The sequence below is a fragment of the Cyclopterus lumpus genome, chromosome 6 (assembly GCF_009769545.1).
Source record: "Cyclopterus lumpus isolate fCycLum1 chromosome 6, fCycLum1.pri, whole genome shotgun sequence".
Classification (NCBI taxonomy): domain Eukaryota; kingdom Metazoa; phylum Chordata; class Actinopteri; order Perciformes; family Cyclopteridae; genus Cyclopterus; species Cyclopterus lumpus.
This window is the reverse complement of record NC_046971.1, coordinates 25,592,367-25,615,977: the sequence shown is the minus strand read 5'-3', so window position 1 is coordinate 25,615,977 and position 23,611 is coordinate 25,592,367. Positions and strand designations below refer to the sequence as shown.

At 45.9% G+C, this 23,611-nt stretch overlaps 1 protein-coding gene across 5 annotated transcripts in view; it reads right to left on the bottom strand.

The window, feature by feature from the left end:
- The window catches only part of wwp2 (WW domain containing E3 ubiquitin protein ligase 2), a 54,916-nt gene that overhangs the window by 12,262 nt on the left and 19,043 nt on the right, over positions 1-23,611 (bottom strand). For 4 of the 5 annotated variants that reach the window (XM_034534011.1, XM_034534013.1, XM_034534010.1 and 1 more), the window contains exons 6-12: positions 23,188-23,266; positions 21,051-21,202; positions 20,647-20,884; positions 19,557-19,646; positions 13,968-14,142; positions 5,225-5,279; positions 3,252-3,333 (exon numbers count right to left, since the gene is read on the bottom strand). In XM_034534011.1, coding sequence (XP_034389902.1) covers positions 3,252-3,333; positions 5,225-5,279; positions 13,968-14,142; positions 19,557-19,646; positions 20,647-20,884; positions 21,051-21,202; positions 23,188-23,266 — 871 coding nt within the window. Of the gene's footprint in view, positions 1-3,251; positions 3,334-5,224; positions 5,280-5,544; positions 5,817-13,967; positions 14,143-19,556; positions 19,647-20,646; positions 20,885-21,050; positions 21,203-23,187; positions 23,267-23,611 lie in introns of those variants that run through there. The other variant, XM_034534014.1, reaches the window with a different exon arrangement.

Here is a 23,611-nt window from a genome sequence, read left to right as displayed (position 1 = left end):
GCATAGCCGAGACGACGCATAGACGAGACGTCGCATAGACGAGACGTCTCAGAGATGTCGCATAGCCGAGACGTTGAGATGTCGCATAGACGAGACGTCGCATAGACGAGACGTTGAGATGACGCATAGACGAGACGTCGCATAGACGAGACGTTGAGATGACGCATAGACGAGACGTCGCATAGACGAGACGTCGCATAGACGAGACGTTGAGATGACGCATAGACGAGACGTCGCATAGACGAGACGTTGAGATGACGCATAGACGAGACGTCGCATAGACGAGACGTTGAGATGACGCATAGACGAGACGTCGCATAGACGAGACGTTGAGATGACGCATAGACGAGACGTCGCATAGACGAGACGTTGAGATGACGCATAGACGAGACGTCGCATAGACGAGACGTTGAGATGACGCATAGACGAGACGTCGCATAGACGAGACGTTGAGACGTCGCATAGCCGAGACGTCGCATAGCCAAGACGTCGCATAGACGAGACGTCGCATAGACGAGACGTCTCAGAGATGTCGCATAGACGAGACGTCGAGACGTCGCATAGCCGAGACGTCGCTTAGACGAGACGTCGCATAGACGAGACGTCGCATAGACGAGACGTCGCATAGACGAGACGTCTCAGAGATGTCGCATAGCCGAGACGTTGAGATGTCGCATAGACGAGACGTCGAGATGACGCATAGACGAGACGACGCATAGACGAGACGTCGCATAGACGAGACGTTGAGATGACGCATAGACGAGACGTCGCATAGACGAGACGTTGAGATGACGCATAGACGAGACGTCGCATAGACGAGACGTTGAGATGACGCATAGACGAGACGTCGCATAGACGAGACGTTGAGATGACGCATAGACGAGACGTCGCATAGACGAGACGTTGAGATGTCGCATAGACGAGACGTCGCATAGACGAGACGTTGAGATGACGCATAGACGAGACGTCGCATAGACGAGACGTTGAGACGACGCATAGACGAGACGTCGCATAGACGAGACGTTGAGATGACGCATAGACGAGACGTCGCATAGACGAGACGTTGAGACGTCGCATAGCCGAGACGTCGCATAGCCAAGACGTCGCATAGACGAGACGTCGCATAGACGAGACGTCTCAGAGATGTCGCATAGACGAGACGTCGAGACGTCGCATAGCCGAGACGTCGCTTAGACGAGACGTCGCTTAGACGAGACGTCGCATAGACGAGACGTCGCATAGACGAGACGTCGCATAGACGAGACGTCTCAGAGATGTCGCATAGCCGAGACGTTGAGATGTCGCATAGACGAGACGTCGAGATGACGCATAGACGAGACGACGCATAGACGAGACGTCGCATAGACGAGACGTTGAGATGACGCATAGACGAGACGTCGCATAGACGAGACGTTGAGATGACGCATAGACGAGACGTCGCATAGACGAGACGTTGAGATGACGCATAGACGAGACGTCGCATAGACGAGACGTTGAGACGTCGCATAGCCGAGACGTCGCATAGCCAAGACGTCGCATAGACGAGACGTCTCAGAGATGTCGCATAGACGAGACGTCGAGACGTCGCATAGCCGAGACGTCGCTTAGACGAGACGTCGGATAGACGAGACGTCGCATAGACGAGACGTCGCATAGACGAGACGTCTCAGAGATGTCGCATAGCCGAGACGTTGAGATGTCGCATAGACGAGACGTCGAGATGACGCATAGACGAGACGACGCATAGACGAGACGTCGCATAGCCGAGACGTCGCATAGATGAGATGTCGCATAGCCGAGACGTCGCATAGCCAAGACGTCGCATAGCCAAGACGTCGCATAGATGAGACGTCTCAGAGATGATGCATAGCCTAGATGTCGCATAGCCGAGACGACGCTTGGACGAGACGTCGCATAGACGAGACGTCGATACGTCGCATAGCCGAGACGTCGCATAGCCGAGACGTTGAGATGTCGCATAGACGAGACGTCGAGATGACGCATAGACGAGACGACGCATAGACGAGACGTCGCATAGCCGAGACGTCGCATAGCCGAGACGTTGAGATGTCGCATAGACGAGACGTCGAGATGACGCATAGACGAGACGACGCATAGACGAGACGTCGCATAGCCGAGACGTCGCATAGATGAGATGTCGCATAGCCGAGACGTCGCATAGCCAAGACGTCGCATAGATGAGACGTCTCAGAGATGATGCATAGCCTAGATGTCGCATAGCCGAGACGACGCTTGGACGAGACGTCGCATAGACGAGACGTCGATACGTCGCATAGCCGAGACGTCGCATAGCCGAGACGTCGCATAGACGAGACGTCGAGATGTCGCATAGACGAGACGTCGAGATGTCGCATAGCCGAGACATCGCATAGCCGAGACGTCGCATAGACGAGACGTCGAGATGTCGCATAGACGAGACGTCGAGATGTCGCATAGACGAGACGTCGAGATGTCGCATAGCCGAGACGTCGCATAGCCGAGACGTCGCATAGACGAGACGTCGCATAGCCGAGACGTCGAGATGTCGCATAGACGAGACGTCGAGATGTCGCATAGACGAGACGTCGCATAGCCGAGACGTCGCATAGACGAGACGTCGCATAGCCGAGACGTCGAGATGTCGCATAGCCGAGACGTCGAGATGTCGCATAGACGAGACGTCGAGATGTCGCATAGCCGAGACGTCGCATAGACGAGACGTCGTACGATGTCCCGCAGCTTCAGAAGCAGAGGGGAGACGTCTGTAAAACATGTGGGCTTCCTCCGAATGGTCGGCGGCTCAGTTAGAGTGAGGGAGGTGAGAGGAAACAGTTCAGGAAGTGTTTCAATGTCAAAGGAAATAAAGGGGGTGCGGCAGATAATCAGCCAAGAGCCAAAACTACATGTGGAACTTTTCTTGGTGAAGGGGGCTCACCAAGAAAAGTTCCACATGTAGTTTTCTCCTTTATTGCAGTTTTTTTTTTAGCAATTTGTAAAATAAGTTTGCTCCCGTACACATTTTAAAGTTCCCAGAGAATGTGCCAGTTTATATTCCAGGACAAGCCCTGATCAGTGAGAAACAACTCCCTCTGACGTCCAAATTAACTGTCTGTTCAATCTTCTTCAGTAGCAGCAAACACCCAAAGCAGCACACCACCAAACAAGCAGATGAACGCACGCACGCACGCACACACACACCCTCACACACACACATATATACGCACTCACACCCCTAGCACTCAGAGTCTCACCCTTGGGTCCGAGGATCGTCCCACTGCGTGGTCCGCGTGTTGTGGTTGACGAAGTAGATCCTGCCATTGTCCTGCCGCTTCTCTGTGGACACGGACAGAGACACAGAGACACGTATGACGCTTGTGATGCTTCAAGTCTCAGTGCGGCGACGTGACCTCTATTACGATCTGTCCAGGCCGATAATGTCCCCATATTCACCGAAATAGGCACTAAAACAAACTGAAAGCGCTTCCCCTTATGTGTCGTTAATATTTGAATTGCATCACAGAGAGAACATACATGTTTGTTACGTGAAGAAAACAATCTTATATCCAGGAGGAGTTTTTTTCCCCTTCTTCTCTACTATGACGACAATTAGACGGCTTTTCAAGCGTCTCACACGCCGATATTCACAATTATCCCGACGTGTTACCACGATCAACTTTACGAGTATTTCCTATTCGCAATTCGTGATGAACCCAGAATCGGAGAGGATTCTGGGAAAACACCACAACAAATACTGATCAACAACTGGGTTCTCTCTCTCTCTCTCTCTCTCTCTCTCTCTCTCTCTCTCTCTCTCTCTCTCTCTCTCTCTCTCTCTCTCTCTCTCTCTCTCTCTCTCTCTCTCTCTCTCTCTCTCTCTCTCTCTCTCTCTCTCTCTCTCTCTCTCTCTCTCTCTCTCTCTCTCTCTCTCTCTCTCTCTCTCTCTCTCTCTCTCTATAAGAAGAAAAATCTCACCACCACGATAGAAAACCAGTGAGCCTGTGTGATATTTCACTGAGGCTCGATTCAAATACCTCACAGAGGTAAACCCAAGTGTGTGTGTGTGTGTGTGTGTGTGTGTCTGTGTGTGTGTGTGTGCGTGTGTGTAAGGCTTTAAGGTGGGGGTGGGGTGTCTGAAAGTCAGAGTGACCACAATGGAGCCATGGTTTAATTTTATTTTAAATGTAAGAAATAGTTTAGATCGAAATAGTTCAAACACGGAATGACGATTGATGAAAGTGTGTTTTTGTGTAAAGTGCGGCGGGCCACCGGTCTCATGAGAGGAGCTGGTGCCCCATCCTCCTCCCTGCATCGCCCCCAACATCTTTTTCCCATTAACAGGAGTGTGTGGAGGGCCCAGAAACAGGAGCGCTCACATTGAAAATCTCACCCCCCCCATTCCAGCCCCCGCTTCTCTCTTTTAGTTTTCTTTCATTTGCTTCTCTTCCATCTTTTTCTTTTTCAATCTTAAGCCTGAAGAAGAAAAGAAATGAGGGAAGTGACCGCAGATTAAAAAAAGAAAAGAAAAACCAGAGCGCGCCAGAGGAGCGAATCGGAGCCAGAGATATAATTGAGGTTTTTCGTCTAAGAGGTACCGCAACATGCTGAAAAGGCATCATGGGCAGAGAGTTTTTTTCTTTGTGGAGTGAAACGAGATGAAGTGGAGTGGGTGAAAAGCAGCCAGCGTTCCTGTATGAATGAACGTGTGAGTTTCGATTGCATTAATCATAAAGGAAAGTATATGGATGACGAAGAACAGTCAGTAATTTGTGGATGTGAGAGCATTGCAAAGAACACCGAGACAATCTCAAATCTGGAGCAGAAGAACAGCTGATCTTCTCACCGGGGACAACGAGGAAGAAGCTCAAGCAAATGGTAAAATCCACAGAAGCGGCGTCGTTTCTGGTTCCGCATGAAGGTTTAGAATCACCAGAGTGCTGTGGAGAAGAGACGATGCTGCCCGTCTGCAGAAACCCGAAGCAGCATTTCAATCAGTTAGACCGACTAAATCGAGACTGCTGGCGAGACTCGTCAAAACAACAGCACCAAAGTGGTTCAGGTTTCGGTTGAAAGCAGCTCAGTGGTGAGAATCCAGTCGCGACTGATTGGATGCGCCTCTCCCGGCGGGTACAGAGCACCGACCCAAATTCGGAGCCTTCTCGTAAACGGCTCAGCGCTCCTCGCTGAGGGCAACTTTGTCTGTGCGAGGAGTGATTGACAAACTTACCCCATCCAGGAGGCAGCGCGCCCAGAGGGTCATTTTCCACCGGCGCTCCTGACGGCTGAGGGAGAAACAGAGAGAGACAAAACAACTCCGGTTAGGAACACCTTTTTTTCCTGTCTCCGTCCTCCTCTTCCAAAAAAAAAAAAAGTCTTGTTCTCCCACTCTCTCCACTGTGTGTGTTGTCCTCGCCGTACGTCACGATGACTCGGTCCACACTTGTTCCTCACCGACGCATGAGGATGAAGAGGATGGGAACACGTTTTTGGGTACAAAAACAACAACCCAAAGCTCAGATGAGTAAAATAAAAAGCAGCAAAACTCACTCAGTACAGTTGTCCCAAACTTGTACAATCAAGTCAACGCTCGACCTCGCCGAGTCTCGACACCAGGCGTGCTACCTGTGTGTAAGTCGGGCATGCTGTGTGTGGGTGTGTGTCGGTGTTGAGGGGTGGGGGGGTGGCTCCTCTCTGCAGCAGCGGTGAGGGGCAACTGAGGGAGCTGGTCGTCGGGCGGCTCGTATGCCTCCCCAAAAAACCCCGACACGCTCGGTAGGAGGATAAAACAACAACGCTGTTCCAATGAGCTCACTGGCTGGACGCAAGCACCGCCCATCCCCTGGCTTCCCACTCACCTCCTCAAATACACCCCGACACCCCCCCTCCCTACACACACACCCCTCCCTGTTCCTCCCTGACGTCGCCCTCCTCCTCCTCCTCCTCCTCCTCCTCCTCCTCCTCCTCCTCCTCCTCCTCCCCCCTACCCCCCCCCCCCCCTCCTCCTCCTCCTCCTCCTCCTCCTCCTCCTCCTCCTCCTGCTCTCTTCTAGTGCTGCTGTGAAAGTAGGCAGGGAGGTGCGATGTCTGAGGGAACTGAGGGGAACATTCATGCTTGTTCCAGACTGGACAGCCCCCACCCGCCCCCCTCCCGCCTCCTCACCGGCCGCCCCAACCCACCCCAGGCCTGACAAAAGGCACCTTTATTCACCCTGGGCCTGGAAACCACTGTGGGGTTTACTCAGCCTGCACTCATATACACACACACACAGAGAAAAAAAGTGTGTGTGCGTGTGTGTATGTGTATTCCACGGTGTGGAAAGTTTGTCTGTAGCAAACAGTGAGTCAATGTGTACGTCCTCATGTCGGAATACACAAACTTGCATGAATATATTAGCTTGAGTGGAAAAGTAGCTGAAAAAGACGCTTGTTAGGAATTAGTGGCCGCGGAAGGGGAGTTTCATGCTAGGCGTGTTTATCTGCTCGAGGTGTGTACTGCAACCAACCGCCAGCTGTACAACATGTTAGTGTTGTAAATACAACTCTAATGAACAAATGATGCAAAGACTGTCTATTGTATTTCATCATCAGAAAAAGACCTTTTATAATAATCATAACAATAGTCAGCATGCTAGCGATTAGTATAAGTGCAGTAATTCAAGAACAAAGTAATCTGGACAAAGCCGAGCAATTCATGTGCTGCTTTAAAAAAATGTTTTTATGATAGTGGAATGAGTTAGCTAGTGCGCTGCAGGAAAGAGTCCTAGAACAAGGAAATTACCATTTTTACACTTCCTGTTCCCTCATCTCAAAATCAATGTTTTTACTGAATGAGATGCCTGAAATAAATAAATATTCATGAGCTGAATACATTTTAACGTTTTGTTCTCCAGTAAATACCCCTGTGGTGAACATTAGTCCTCCTTTAGCTTAGTGGTGGTGCTGTGACTGTCATGGAGTTTGTTTGTAGCCTAACTGTCATCCCTGCTGCACTCAATTTGGTACATTTAGAAAATCATCAAAAACTTGGGAGAAAGTTAGTTTAGGTGGATTCCCCTTCTATTGAATGGCTGGTTTTGGGAGCACAGGTAGCGCTTGTTGTCCTTTATTAGTTATACTGTGGTGAAAAAAACATCAAAACCCACATTTTCCAAATGAAAGCTGGTGGACCTTTAAAGGTTTTTATTTTTTTTTATTTTCACTGAGGCATTGCGCCACAAAAGTGATGATTATTTCCCAGAGAAGCCATAGAGTAGAGTATTATGCACCAAACGTCAACGTCACTTTACGCAGCGTTTCCCAAAAAGAAGTGTGACTGTGCCCATTTAAAGGGGCCCTGTCATGGAAACTGTGAGGAGTCGGGGATGGAAAGGAAGGGGCCTGCTGGAAGAGCGAGAGCGGGCACATAACAGGGTTAAAGGGTGTGTGTGTGTGTGTGTGTGTGTGTGTGTGTGTGTGTGTGTGTGTGTCTGTGGGTCGTTGCCATCGACAGCCAATCTAAGCCCCCGGCGCCCCACCCTGATGGGTTTTCTGTGCCTAAAAAAGGTAAAAGGAGAATATAATGATATAAAGACATGATGACTTCATCCTGGCTCTGACCATTCAGCTCCTCGGCAGCTTCCAGACAGAGCGAGGCTGGAGGGGAGGAAAAGAAAGAGAGGCTGAGAAAACAAGGCAAGGAGAAGGAAGAGAGAGGGGAAAAGCAGCATGTTGGCAGAAGCGTGTGAAATAATGGCTGGGTGTTGTGGGCCTGGAAGAATAAAAAACGCAATGAAGGCAGTTGAAAATGGGGATATTCATGCTCTTTTACTGCCGATGTGGCTTTAGAAGATACGCAAACCTATTGTAAAACTGTTGTCACATTGACACTGCACACGAACTGTGCAGACAAGACATGAAAGTGAATGACAGGCATCCATAAATGTCACGGTCAGTGAGTTCATCGGCCATTCAAACGCTTCTTCTTTTTTTTCTTAAAATTACACTGCACTAACTTTTATTCTTATTTATTCTATGGTTTTTAATGACTGTTTTAATTGCATTTAAATGTCCTTTTAGAATGTCTTTCATTTACACTGTCTATAGATGTTTTATGTAAAGTGCTTTGAATTGCCTAGTTGCTGAATGAGCTATATAAATAAACTTGCCCTGCCTTATGAATCTCATAAATTAGTGAAATCTTGTGTTGGTCCGATCAAGCAAATTAAAGCCACAGAAGACAAAGAAAAGCAGCAAAAGCTTGTCGGAGGAACCAGAACATGGCTGGCCTTTTTTTTTAATTGCCAATGATTATGCAGACAGTAAACTAATTGCAGGGCTGAACACTGACTGTCAACAGTGGCTGGACACTAGGCTTCAGCTACTGGTTGCCATTTTCCATCATCTGATACACTATAATCGTTTAGGTCCATCTGGTTCTTTGTCAGTTGAATCAATTTGCACATTTGTGTGAAGTTAACGGGTTCGTTGAACTTTTCACAGATGGCTGTACGGAAGTCAGTGAACGCACCACCGCACAGGTTTTGGGGTGCGCGTGTAACTGTTGTTTTGTAAGTGTTTGCCACTGATGGCAGCCAAAGGCCAATTGGACTTCAATGCTCAACTTCTCCAAACCCTTCTGTGAATGACCATCAGTATTCACCAGGGTCCTTTTCTCACATTATCCACTGTGAACGTCTGACAACTGCTTTATCTTTAACAAATACCAGTTAATTTAATCCTTTTACACATTCATTATACTATAAAGCTGGACTGAGCCTACTACAGAATAATTATTAGTAATTATTATTATTAATGCATGCAGCTAAAAAAAACAAATGCAGCTTTCTCTTAACGTGCGCCTGAAAACTTGAACAACTTTCTCCTTGTGTGAGGGAGCCACGTAACATCCGGCAGTAAATGTAGTTGCAGGTGGCAAAAGGTTTAAATAGGTTAACTTTGGACGGCAGTGCAGTCTTCTATTACCGTGGCCTGTATTCTCTGCCTCACCTGATCTTACCGTCCTGCTCAAGGCCAATAAAAGTATTTCCGGTTTGCCGCATGCTCGATTCCATGTGAATGCAGCATAAATCAGAGGTTTCTAACTGTGAGCCGCACCACAGGGACAGACATGGTGACGGAGGTGGAAGGGACAAGTTAATGCTTCTGTAATAAGGTACTTTAAAACCCTTCAGTGCCCGATTTCCAAATGGACTTTATGATTTGTACTCCTTCTCTATTTCAGGTGTGGACAAACAGACAGGAGCATTAGATTCAGTGTAATTTTCCGAGGACAGCATTAGCTCTGATAAAGACGTTTTGGACAATGGCAGTACGCACCTTTAATACTTGTGAATACGAGTGCACAGATTTGAAAATGATCTGCTCAGAGAGGCTGAGATATTCCTACAGTCCTTCGATTTGAATCAGATAAGCACATCTGACAGGATCAAAGGTCGTTTTCTTTCTTTTAGTCAAAACATAATGTTAAAAAACCTGTTTAAACTCCTGTTCATTGTCCTTTCATGGGAATCACCACACACAAGCGTGCTTTATGGAAACGTGAGCGCTGATGGGTTGCGTGTGCAAACATTAGTTCAGTCATGTATGAGTTTTCTGTCCAGTGTGTAGGTGATAAAACACAGGGCTGATTCAGGTGCTGCTGTTAGGGGTCCTTGTTCCAGCGAGAATGGACAGAAAGCCAGAGGGGGTGGAGGGGGAATCGAGGGAAGGGGGAGCGAGCGAAATACTTAAAGTGGTAAAAAACAGAAAATTAAAAATGAGAGAGAGAGAGACGTTATCGAAATGAGCCGAGATGATAATGAAGATATCTCTGTGCGATGCAGAAAAGGGGGATTTTGAGGGAAATGGAGAGTGTGTGTGTGTGTGTGTGTGTTGGGGGGGTGTGGGTGTGGGGGGGGGGATGACAGACTGATTGGAGGGGGTGGATGGGCAGGGTTAAGGGAAAGTTTAGAGGTCAAGGAAAGAAAGACGGCAGGCAAGGAAAAACAGGGGTCGAGGAGAGAGAGAGCGGGGAGAAGCCGGAAACAGCAGTTAATGACTCCGAGGCTGCTCTCTCTGGGGGTCCTAACGAGCTGCAATTACTCTGAGCACGCACACTTTGCTGCTTCGGAGTTTATCTCAGTACATATATATATATATATATATATACATTGTCGACTCTTCCCGGGGAACGGAGCCCTTGGCGCCCGGTGCAACTGAGGAGATTGCCCTTACTGTCGGCAACCCACAAGACCTTAAACACGGCCCCCATCTCGTTTGGCAACGTTGTGGGTTTTTTGCCACGTCATCACCAATCATGTCTATATAAACAATGTATCCATGATTCAATTGCAGCCCTCTGATATATGATATACATGAACGTATGTGTGTGGATGCGCGTGGACACCCGTTACAGCGCCATAGTCCATTTAAGAGGACGACCGGCCCCTTGACCCTCTTTGGTTGTCATGTGCTACAGAGAAGAAATGTGGCACCTGACCTCGACATTACAGCCCTGTACACACACACACACACACACACATACAGATACAGATACACAGAAAAGAGGAGCACGTGTTCTAACCAAGACACGCATCAGCATCTATGTAACCACACAAACACCAATACAGAATCCTGATCTGCCACAGAAAATTAAACTGATAAGTCCTCATTTATGAGAGAGAGAGAGAACAATGAATCATCTCTCATCATCTAATTTTGAGTTGTGCGTCCACACACAGTGAGAGCATCAGTAGAACATGTGGCTGTATCCACAGTTTAAGCTATGAGCTCCTTTGAGTGTGTGTGTGTGTGTGTGTTTCCTTGTTCACACACACTGGGACCATAAATAGTAGCTGCTATCAGCAGTGTGTGCATTCCAAGACAGAGCAGCGTACTATCAACACGGTGGGCAGACCTGCCTATTGGCTTTTCTCACACACACAGAGGGAGGGAGCGCCACTGCGTTGTCAGTTTGTTGTCTGATTGAAACCAGAAGTTGCATTTAACAACTCAGTACAGTACAAGCAACAGAACATTCAATTCAAAGAATGTTTAAAATGAGAAAAGCTATGATTTAAATGTTAAAAAAATGCATTTAAAGCCTTTGACCAAATAAATCATGGTAATTTGGTTGCCAAACTGCAAGAGCGAGACTCATGTGTCTGAAGAAATAAAGTTGAACAATAAGGAACATTCCTCATGCTGGATAAAACAACCGACAACAGCATAATAAATCAAAACAACACTTTTTGTACAGTATGAAAATATTGGTCCAATCTTCCTGTTCATCTCCAGAGAAATTCAGCAGCAGCATCATAAAACTCAATTGGTCGAGTCTGTGCCTTAACTTCTTCAAGGCATTTGATTATTTTTGCTTTATCGCTCTTAAAAAGGGAGCCATTTTAAAAGTTAAACCTCCTCAAGTGTATTTAAAGTTAATACGGGATCACATTAAAGTTAATACTGGATCCCATTTTAAATGCAAATGTTGGAAACTGAATTATGAAGGCAAATCACTGTCAAACTCTGAGAGCGCAAATCAAGCAGCCACGCGTGTAATTTACTTTGACGAGCGCTTTTACATCACTCCGCGAGCAAAAGTCACTCTTGTGCGAGCAAAAGTCACTCTCGAATTTTTAACCTGCTCCCTCACGCTTAGTTTTTCTTTTTGACAGTAAGTGGGCGGAGCCAGTCACCATTGTATCTCTACATCTAATTGGTTACAATCCTCATCTTTGGATTGGCTGGATATCACTACCGACAGCTGTTTCACGGTCTTCTGATGGCGTGTAGTGACCCAAAGAGAGATATTAAAATTACTTAGTTAACTGTAAAGCAAAGAACACGATAAACTATGTTACACCAATCACTTACTAAATAAATACATACATACATATATACACACACATATATATATATATATATATATATATATATATATATATATACATATATATATATATATATATATATATATATATGAGTATATATATATATATATATATATAAGTATATATATATATATATATATATATAAGTAAACTGACGTTGAAAGAAAGGTTAACATTTAATCTTTTTCATTTTACGATAAGTATCATAATAAAGGGGTTACAATTTAATTCAATGCTGAAAGCAAGGTTATGTATTGATATTTTTTAAATAAAATTTTAGAAAAACAAACCAACATATCAATAATAATTTAAAAAAGTGTCCTTTTTTGGCAGGGCACATATCTGTGTTTAACGTTTTGTTTGTCAGTAAATGCCCATCAAACATCACGAGAACACTAGTCCTCTTTTAGCTTAGTAGCTTAACGAACTTGACCATGGTGGTGTGTCATTTTGACCTAAAAGTGGTGTTCAAAGTCATGCTGAACTAAACGTGTAATGTGCGATGCTAACTTTCATGCTTTTTCATCCCTGCAGCACTCTACATCGCGATATGATTATGTATCAATACTTTCTTACAAATTTAGTTTGGCACTCTGAAAGTATTTGGGGTTTGATACCCGGCCCTGTACATCTTACTCCAACTGATGCATGTCACCTTAATGTGAGCAGTACTTTCCCTGCTAAAGGGCAGCATTAACAGAAGTCTATTTCAGTTCCAGGAATAACAAAAGCTCTGTTTCTCCGCTTTCTTGTATGTTTAACGGCCAGGACGTTGGGTCAGAGTTAGCGTTCAAGCCGTGTCAGGAGGCCCGAAGAGGAGGAGACTGAATATTCTGGTTAAACCGAGTAATAAACCATTTAAAACCTTAGTTGGAAACGTCTACACCGACCACAGGAGCCACAGGCAGACGGAGATAAGTTAGAGTGTAAAAGGAGGGATCTTTGAGTGCGACATTGTCAATGAGCAGAGCAACAAGTAAAAACAACGGTGATGGGAGAGTTAGACGGACGGATGGTTATTTCTAACACGCAACAAGAGAACTGAACATTCAGAATCACATGAAAACACACAAACGGCTGAAGTGAGATCTGTAGAAGACTCATGAAAACAGAAACACTAGTACACACACACAAACACACGTAGAGTGCAGGGTGGGGTGTTTTTATAGAAGCTTATAAGGCTGCGTTTACTCATGGTCCATTGAAGAAGGCTCTGTTGTGTTAGTCCCTTAAGTCTTTACTGTCTGGCTGCAGTCTGAACATGGCTGCTCACTGGCCGAGCCTCCACTGGAAAAACACCATAAACAAGTCTCGAATAACATCTTGATCGCCCCCCCCCCCCGCATCCGATGTCTTGGCCTGTTAGCCAACAAGTGAACTGTGACGCGTCGCATACGCCGACAAACTTACTCAAAACGTGCTGATGGTGTTTAGTTGCGTTGTTGATATTAAAATCCTAACAAAGATCTGCGTTCATACACATTTTTACCAATACATTTCCATAACTTTGAGGCTACTTTTCGTGACCATACGTTCTCTGAAGCGCCATGAAAAAATAGAATAAAGATTCACGGAGAAACTTATGACAAATGGGGGAAGATGACTTGAAAAAGCCGACAGGACTTGACATGGACCTGTGGCTAGTGGTTTTCCAAAGTTATTAGCCACTCACCAATTCTTCACCAGCTAGCATTTCGTTGTTGGAAAATGATGTTTTATCTGTTTAAAGTTGACTTTATTTCTCGGAAAACTAGATTTACATCCATTTTGAATGGAAATGACCACTGTAAACACCCAAATCGAGATGAAATGTATGACAATACAGCCATCAAATATTCTGCTGCGATAAAGTTGTGTGTGTAAAGCTTCTTTTGTGTGAAAACATGCGACTGATAAAGACAAAGACATAAGAAGAGTAGCTACTCATTGCAAAAGTGTCATCACTTTATCCAATTAGACATTTGTGTGAAATTGTCATACTAATGAATCCTGGAGTTATGGGATTTGACAAACATTTCAAATTAAAGCACTAATCCTTTGTTAGCTTCGCCTTAGCGATGTGGCATTATCTCCTGGGTACCAACATACTGCCTCCATGTACCTGGTAGAGGAAGCGCTGGCTGAACTGGTGCATGGCGCCCTGCAGCTGGCTGCGCTGACTCTGCCACTGCTGGTAGTTGCGCACAGACTCGGCCGTGGGCCTCTGCCATGTGGTGGTTCTGGTGTTGTGGTCCACGTAGTAGAACCTGCCCCGCTGGTCCACTCGCTTCTCCCAGCTATAGAATGGGGGGAGAAGAGAGAAAGGGTTGTGGCTTTCAACATCATCTTATTTAGCACATCAAGAGTGGGTGGTTGTATCAAAATGTAGGCTGCTGATAGTAACAGCACTGATTTAAAGAGAGAATGAAAGAAAACAGTGAGAGGAGGGGGACAGAGTGGGAGGGAGGAAGAGAGTGATGTGCGTGTTTAGGCCCGGTAGTGCGGGCGCAGGTCGTTTCTGAAGAGGCGATCTGGACGAAGACCGTTTTGGTTTTATGACGCAACTTCAGAGGTCCTGTATTCGCGTTAAACACAGTGTCGGCCCTCCAGTACGACGATGAGGGGTAACAATGGGCGACGGCAGGTTTCCGAGTGCCAGCGACGTTATTCAGACGTCATGTTCTTCCCCCGAGAGGGACTCGAGATGTGGACGGTCCACAAAAACACACACAAACAAACCCTCCACACACACAGACCAGTTCCCTGGGCTCGGCAGGACTAACTGCTGCTGCTCCGCTTGCTATTCTCACATCTCTGACTTCAGCGCTACAGAATTTGGAAGAGAAAACAGCACCGACAAAAACATGCCGTGCAGATAGCAACGGGCTTGGGAGGTTAACACTCCATGATGCTTTTTTTAGACATTTCATAACTAGCTGGAGGACTGCGTCACTGAGCTTCTTCCTCTCTGGTTTGTTCAGGGGTCTAAAGTGGTCTTGTAGTCTGGTCTCCAGTGTAGTAAGGATCAAAATAAAAATAAAAATAGCTAATGCAATCAACAGTGAACTATGTATTCAGTCAATACATAGATATTCTAAATTCCCTGACTTTACCCGTTTGGAACCCACTTAACAAAACCTTTTTAAAGATTTCATGACTGGTTGGACTCTGAACAACACACAGAGCCAAGTGTAAATACACTCATAAAATGAAGGCTCAATATCATATCAGTATCGTGATATGAGACGAGAGATATGAGACGAGAGATCGGCTTACATTATTGAATATTGAAATATCGGTTTCAATAGGCTGAATTAAAGCAAAGTGATGTAATTTCCTGAACTCCCCAGACTGATTTAGCTGTTCTATTATTTGACATTACCCATGTAGTCATTATAGTCACATTGCTTATTATTATTTATAAAAAATCTCAATGTGTAAATATTCTTTAAAGGCCAGGCAAGTAAGGGAAGTAAGGCCAATGCTAAACGGCCTTAAAGCTGCATTCTCTCTCCTGACCACCAGGAGGCGACTCCTCTGGTTGTATAGAAGTCTATGCTTCATGTGTTAAAGCTGCATTCTCTCTACTGACCACCAGGGGGCGACTCCTCTGGTTGTATAGAAGTCTATGCTTCATGTGTTAAAGCTGCATTCTCTCTCCTGACTACCAGGAGGCGACTCCTCTGGTTGTATAGAAGTCTATGCTTCATGTGTTAAAGCTGCATTCTCTCTACTGACCACCAGGGGGCGACTCCTCTGGTTGTATTGAAGTCTATGCTTCATGTGATAAAGCTGCATTCTCTCTCCTGACCACCAGGAGGCGACTCCTTTGGTTGTATAGAAGTCTATGCTTCATGTGTTAAACCTGCATTCTCTCTACTGACCACCAGGGGGCGACTCCTTTGGTTGCATTTTTGTCTGGACGAAGACCACATTCGCTTCTGTATTTGGGTCTTGGTCACAATGTGTCCCTCCACATTTCATCACGCTGGCCGAAAGAAAACAAAACAACATCAGCATCGACTCAGTTCATCATTTCTCTTGATGTCCTTAGAAATGGCGAGATGGCGATTGCCAAAAACCAAGATGGCGACAACCACAATGACAAACTTGAGGCTTCAAAACCGTAGTCCAGAAACCAGTGGGTGGCTACACGGTGACAGCTTCTTATATACGGTCTATGGTAAAAGCACCTTAATTCATAGCTCTGTCTCCTGCACACAATTACAGTATAATCTTAATCATTTTAGTTGGCTGGATCCTCCCAGTGGTTCAAGTCCTCTAAATAGACTCACTTTTGTTGCACGGAAGCTATTAATGCGCACGCACGCAATTTCCAGAAGATTATAACTTTGAGTGGCATCAAGAGGCAACGAGTAAACAATGGGTAATGATATCATCCAAATGAAGTGAACCGAAAATCTCTTCTGGCACCTACTAATGTTTCTATTAACCAAATGTGGTACTTTCTCACAAGAGACACCAAAAACAACGTCCAGCAACTCTTTAGCTGGCCATGACAAAACGGTATGACCCAGACGGATAACTTCAATGTTGAACTTTGATCAACACGACAGGCCACAGAAACGTCCGTGTTCCGGAGAACTGCATGTGCTCCGATGTACTTTTAATGGCTTTCCTGGGGCCTAGATCTTCCCTGCGCTGAGGCCTTTCCAACACAGCGCCACCAGACTTGGCAACGGCGTCTCCTAAGATCTCACCCTTGAGCAGCGGAGATGATTGCAGACGCGGCAGTTGTTTAGTTGAGGGATAGTCTCTCTGACCACCATTCCTCCAAGGTTCTTAAAAAAAGGGGCAATCAAAATACAGTTCCCTATCTGATATTAGTACTGGCTACTTATTTACTGGAGACAGAGAAAATCCCAGAGCCCTCTGTCCGAGGCCCCGTCTGAGAGTCTCTACTTAGTTCTGCTATCTGACTTTTAACTCTTCGTCCCAGTGGCATCATTAACTCTCTCCGCCATGTTTTTACTCGAGCTCGACCTCACCACGAGCCGACCGGGTTTAAGATTACACAGTGCGCTCTTTGTGTTCTTTTGGACTAACTACTTATCACCAGGTTAGCTGACAGCGGCCCCTACGACCTTGGGTCTTCCATCTTCCTCCCACTCTTTCACTGGGACGTTTGACACGTGTTGACTTGCGAGAATTTAAAGTGAAGTTGCACCTCGGCACAGGATAGCTCTACAAAAGGAAAGCTGTAAATGTAAGGACGGAGCCATGTCTCCAAGACATCATGCTGATCAATTTAGTGGTGGGACAAATAACCGTTGCAGAAATACGGAAGAAAAAACAGGACAGCAGACATCAAGACTGGAGACTGAAACTTTAGAAGGAAAATGGTATCAGAAACTCGTTGTGCTTCTTGCCGTCTGCTGGCGTATTGCTTTTGACTGATGACATCTTAATCAGACACGCACTATACACAGAAATTAAACATCTCAGCATCAAGCACAAATAAATGATTGCGGCACAGCCAAGGCCACCATGACTTGTATGCGTTCAATTTGCTTGTCAATCCATTTTTTTCCCAACTATTGTTGTAAATGTGAAGATTATGCAGCAAAAATAAGAGACCGTAATAAGATAGATTTTTCTGAGCTTTTCTTTGTTAAATAGATTAGATGTTTTAAAATGAAATATGGAATATAAACACAACATGTTGCTTTGCAGTCTAGTTTCTATTGTTTAACTGTCAAAATAACACAGTTAAATAAAAAGAATCCCGAAAAACCAAAACGCAAACATTGAGGTCGACAGGCATCACGCTGACGAGTACAGCTTGAAGAGGCCCGACGGCTGCTCGCCGACGTCCTGCAGCTCAGCAGAGCGGTCGAGCTGGTGAAGCGTCACAAACTCCACGGCGTATTTGATAAACAGCGGTGGCACTCAGAAGCTCTCCTCGGCACGGCTGCGGATGGCTTTTATTATTTCAGCTACTAAACCTTGGTTGCCTAACTTCCCTCCCCCTCCAAGCCTCTAACCAGTTCCTGGTGTGTACATCTGGAGCACTAGCGTGGCATTAGCTTGCTAATTGATCCTCTGAAGGGCCACGGCGGCCGACAGCCAACACAGCGCTGGATGTACATGTGGCTCTCTAAGAAAGGACTTTTGTTCTCTGGGCATCCGCGCTCTCGTTCCTTGTATGGAAAAACTGAGATGGGGGGGGGGGGGATGACCTTTTCCTAAAAACAGCCCCTCTGTCACCCAGTCACACACACTGCAAGTAAAACTGTCATAAGAGGGCTGGACTCTGGCAAAGGTGCTCTGCTCTCGCTGTCCACAAAGGAGGGGGCTGTGTTCTCATTATGACGGCTGTGCACAGGAGCACTAACATCAAACCGGCTGACTGATTGTATGCAGAAAAGTCCAGAAACCGGGAAGAGAAGAGTCAGCGTTTCGGCACTTCCGGGTCCCTCGTCTCAGAGTCAGTTTTCTTTTATGGATTTTGGAGAATTGCCTGAAATACAGTCTGTGTTTAACAAGAGAGATTTGAAACTTTTGTTCCACCATATAAAATAGGTCAGTAAATACCCCTCTAGTGAGTTTAGAAGATTTTACATGTCTTAAAAAAACAGTCTAAATGAGACGACTAAAGGTCCTCACTAGAACACGAGTCCTCCTTTAGCTTAGTGGTGGAGACATGAGGTCATGTGACCGTCGTGGCGTTCCTTTATAGCCTAACGTTAGCTTTGTTTTACTTCTGCCAATTGTGTTGTTCACGCTTCATAAATCATAAAAGTCGTGTTCACTTGTGAATATTCTCTTGCTGAACAGAACATGTCAGCATCATAAACGTGTTTAATCACAAGAATCCCTTTTTGTGGAGGGAACCAGCGTGACGCAGACTTTCCTGTTAGCCGACAAAGATATGTCCTCCCTGCAGACCTCTATAAACAAACAAGAAGGCTTGTTCTGGCAGCCGTCAAGGTCTGAACACCTGCTGTCACTACAGCATTTAAACGCTCGATTCTCAGAATCGCAGCAATTTATTTCCCCCCGCATTGAGTTCAACTTTTAAAACACACATTCTTTGCTTGTTAGCACCATCCGCTCTCATTTAAACTCCTCTGTCTGAGCATCAACTCAAAGAGAGAAACGGTCCACAGACAATAAAAGAGTTGTGTTACAAAAACACCTTTTAAATTAACTGCAGACAGTTATTTTGCCGTGTTGCCAGATCAGATTGACATGTTTTTTGACTCACTCATTTTGGGATGGAAACTGAGTGATGGGATGACAACGGATATTCTGATATTGTAAAATGATGTTTTTTTTACAATATTTTCTAAACAAAAGCCAAATGTTGACCGCGCGGCCCAGACATCAGATTGTCCCAGCACAACTTAAATCTGAAATAGCTAAAACCAGCATATTGCAGCCCGATCTGGCAGCGAGTTGTGCCACGTAGAGCCGCATGTGAATGAATCGGAATGCATATTCTCGCCTCTGTGTTTCCCCTAATGAACAGCGGTTCCCATCATGCTAAAAGGAAATAACAAACTTTTCTTTGAGGGCTTTGAAATACCGCAAATAAACTAAATCTCGGAGGTGGAAGACACGACTGGTTGATGTGGAATTTCTAAAGCCTAATGTGGACCCGATATATTGGTGAGCCCTCAACCTTGTCTGACCCAAACAATCAAATGCATGGACACAGAACGGACGGAGAAAAACGTAGCGGGCATACCCCGGAGGCAGCGGTCTCTCCCAGGTGGTGGTTTTGGTGTTGTGGTCCACGTAGTACACCCTGCCGTGTGGCAACACCCTCTGCTCCCAGCTGCGCAGAGGAGGAGACAATTCTCACGTAAATACTAGCACGGATACACCCTGGACTCAAGAAACAGCTCTCTAAATATGTTCTAATCACCTGCAATCCTTCACTAATAACATTGTTTAATACCCTGACAGATATTTTAAAAAATGTAGCCATCTTTGTAACTATATATTCATGTGTTTTGCTTGAAAACACTTACTAAACATTTGTATTACATTTCATGTCAATATAGCTTGTTTCATCTGACAACAAATGAGAGGATCATTCATTTAAATCTACAGCTGTTTATAGCAACTTTGCTCCCAGTAACAATTATCTAAATATATACACATATCTTCTTTTTTTTCTATTTTTATACATTGTGTAGTTTGCTTTTGATTTCCAATGTATATGTTGAAAATCCCACAAATTGTATCACAACAAAATACATAAAGATATTCCTAAGCAAATGCAACATTTCCTCTGGTAAACAGGTACATATGTCTCAGGATTTTATTGTGAAGGGTAAGAATGGAATGGATCTGGTCCACGCTGCTTTGTGATAAAGTTAGTTGTCTTGGTTTTGGACTCGGAGCCTCCGTGTTGTTCTGCACTGTAATGTTTGTTCTGAAGATGCTAATATGTTAATCCTTTCGACCTTGACATTAGCGACAGGACCAGTTCACACCTCCTGTTCTTACCTTTCACAATAAAAGCAATGACATGGACAGTACAGTGAGTAACAGTTGAAAAGAGGGAACTCCAGTTCATTCAGAGCATCTAGTCAGGAAACTCAAACTACAACAGCTGACAGTAGCTTCAGGCTAAACAACACTTTCCCTCAGACCGCTCTGGGTCAGGAGGGAAGCTGCTCGCTGCCTGCACCAACCTTTTGAAACCTTTTGTTGTGAATCTGTGAATCGTACAGAATGTTGTCATCTCCTGCTGAGCTCATTCAGCTGATAACAAGCCTATCACATGATATAGCCGGTATTTAATAATGCCCCCCCCCCCCGATTCTCACCCTGCCGGGAGTGAGTCTGTGGTGGGCTCTGTGGCACTGTTGCTGGCCTGCTCGGCACCAGAGGCGCCGTTGGGGCCGGGCTCCGCCGGCGCGGCCGGACCCAGGGCGTCCTGGCCCGGGGAGGGGCTGCCACTGCTGGTGGCTGGGGATCGCCCCGACGGGGAGGACGGAGGGGGTGTGTGTCGGGCCACGCCCCCGCGACCGCCCTCCAGCCCGTTAGACGTCAGCTCCACTTTGTCTGAGGGAATGTTATTATTGTTACAGTGATCGCTCAGACTAAAGTAGTATAATAATGGAATATGTGTGCATCATGAAGTACTATCAGCATGTACTATTCACTTCACATCAAAAGTCAGTGAACATAGTGAGACTACAATGGGGTAATCAGACCCCTCCCCCCCTACCTGCGCTGCTCCCGGGGCTGACGTGACTCTTGGAGGAGCAGCGGCGACCGGACGAGACCGACCCGGGAATCTGCTCCTCAATCAGCTCTCCGTTAGTCAGGGAGCCCCCCGGGGAGCCACCCTGCGAACCCCCCACTGAGTGCCTGTTACTCCTTAAGAGAGAGAGAGAGAGAGAGAGAGAGAGAGAGAGGTGAGATGAGATGAGACATTAGAACGTACTCAGCATGCAAAACCAGAGGTGTTGGTGTCGGCTACTTTTGTTCTCCGAGCGGTCTCTTATTTTCTCAACACTAAATATAACTTATTTCTTCTTCCCGCGATGAGGAATGCTGAGGCTGCGCTCGGGCAGCAGAACCGGATGAGGTGCTGCACCGCGTTTGTTCGCCACAATGAGGAGGATGCAGCACGGCCACATTTCTGAAGGAAGGCTAAATTCCCAGACCCAGTTCTTGTCAACTTTTAACAGAGGAGCGATGGAAAGCATCCTTACTATTACAAACTAGCATGGGGCGTGCACGGCCCAGGACGGGGGCGGGGGCGTCCCAGAACATCATTGGTCCCCAACTACTGAGCATCAGTGATGTTGGTGAGGAGAGGAGAAGAGCTGTGGGGGATGTTAAAAGACACAACCGGTTCACCCTGCTGCCGTCTGGAGAGATACACCAGACAGACTTCAGGCTGAGAGACTCCTCAACTCATCCTCTGCATATATTATGGATTTTTTTTTGGGGGGGAGGGGGGGGGGGAAGGTAGCAAAATGTGACTGCGCCACTGTAGTCCAATGACTTGGTGCCGATCTCCTCATCACAGAAAGCAACAGAAATGGCCTCTCCTCTCCTCCGTACACAAACTGGATGGAGAGGATGGACTGCGTCTCCGTGACAGCGGCGGTCGGGGCTCTTGGCTGAACTGTGTTTAAAGCCCCCCCGCAATGTTTATAGGGAAATACCATCCGACCCCCGCCGCAAAGCTTTGAAATGAATGCAGCCTGCTCCACTATTTATTATCCCATGACCATTCTAGCCGGTGAGAGCAGCGTCTCAAACCACATTCGGGGGGGGGGGCACTCTGCGTAAGTACTTCAGTCGACCATACTGGCACAGGCTTCCTGCACTGAATCCTTTTCTTTTCTCTCGTTCCTTTAGTTATTTTGATTTGAATTATGCCTCTGGGTGCATGTTTTTTCACTTAGCTCTTTGCAAACAGTGTTTTAGAAAATAAAAAAAGTTGTGCATTATTGTAATTATATATGCCACAACATCTGCAGAAATGTGAGCAGTTTTTTATTTAGTTCCATGTCATCCCCAGCAGAGCTCAACACTAACTCTCACCTTGTATTTTGAGAAACTATGCAGTCAATAGTGGAACATTTGACATCAAATAATACATTTTTAAAAAGGTGTTCCCAAATTTGGACCGCACGGCAACGAAACCAAGACTTGGCTGCAGCCGGCACGGAGCTGTGAGGCTGCTGCAGAACAACTCAACAACAAAAACAAAACGTCTGCAGTTTCCTGAAACTTCTTTGCAGGGTTGGTCAATAAAATAAAAACCTGGTGAACCCACGATGCTCTGCAGATTTCACACAGCAACAACCAGGGAGACGCACACACGTAAACTTACAGCTATTCAACGACCGCTCCAGTGGCTCCACTAAACACGTGCTCTGTGCTCTGCTCAATGTTCATTATTGGTGTTTGCTACAAGTGATGCGATGCAGACCTGGACACATTTTCAGAAAAGCCATGCTGCATCCTTTTACATGTGTTGCTCTCCCTTTTGACAGGAAATCTCTAATTCCGTAAGAAATTCTCGCACATTTATGAATACAACCTTACGTTGTGTCAATCACGTTAATATTCTGACAAGTTTTCGGAACAGGTTAGATTTGTTTGACCACTCGGAGCCACCGTACATGCAACGTCAATGAGCTGTGAAGATAAAGATGTTAGGAGCTCATCTTCTCCTGCACAGATGTTCTTTCACCAAATAAAAATGAATAACTTCAGTGTTCACCCACATGAAAGTGGTTAGTGTGTGTGTGTGTGTGTGTGTGTGTGTGTGTGTGTGTGTGTGTGTGTGTGTGTGTGTGTGTGTGTGTGTGTGTGTGTGTGTGTGTGTGTGTGTGTGTCCTGACCTGCCATGAGATCCAGTTGTACCGGGAGTCTCCTCACTCTGCGTCCTCCTCAGGTTGGGTCTGTCTGCCTGCAGTATCTCTGCAAATACACAGACTAGCTGATGACTAGCGGTCAACCACAACACGGCGCAGGTTTGCATATACTTTGAATATTATTTACACCAGTACTTTATTCATTTATTCATTATTCGTAACACAGATATGTGAGAAATGTGTTAAATGTGCACAAGGTGTGAAGACAATGTGAAGAAAATCTTTCTGAAATACCTATAAGCCCACAGGCGTTTATAGATGAATTCAAATTATCATTACTACCGAAGTTTCCAAATATATATTTCAATGTCTTTTCAGTGGCACTTTTGTGATCAGACGCGTATTCACCCTGTGTGTGTGTGTGTGTGTGTGTGTGTGTGTGTGTGTGTGT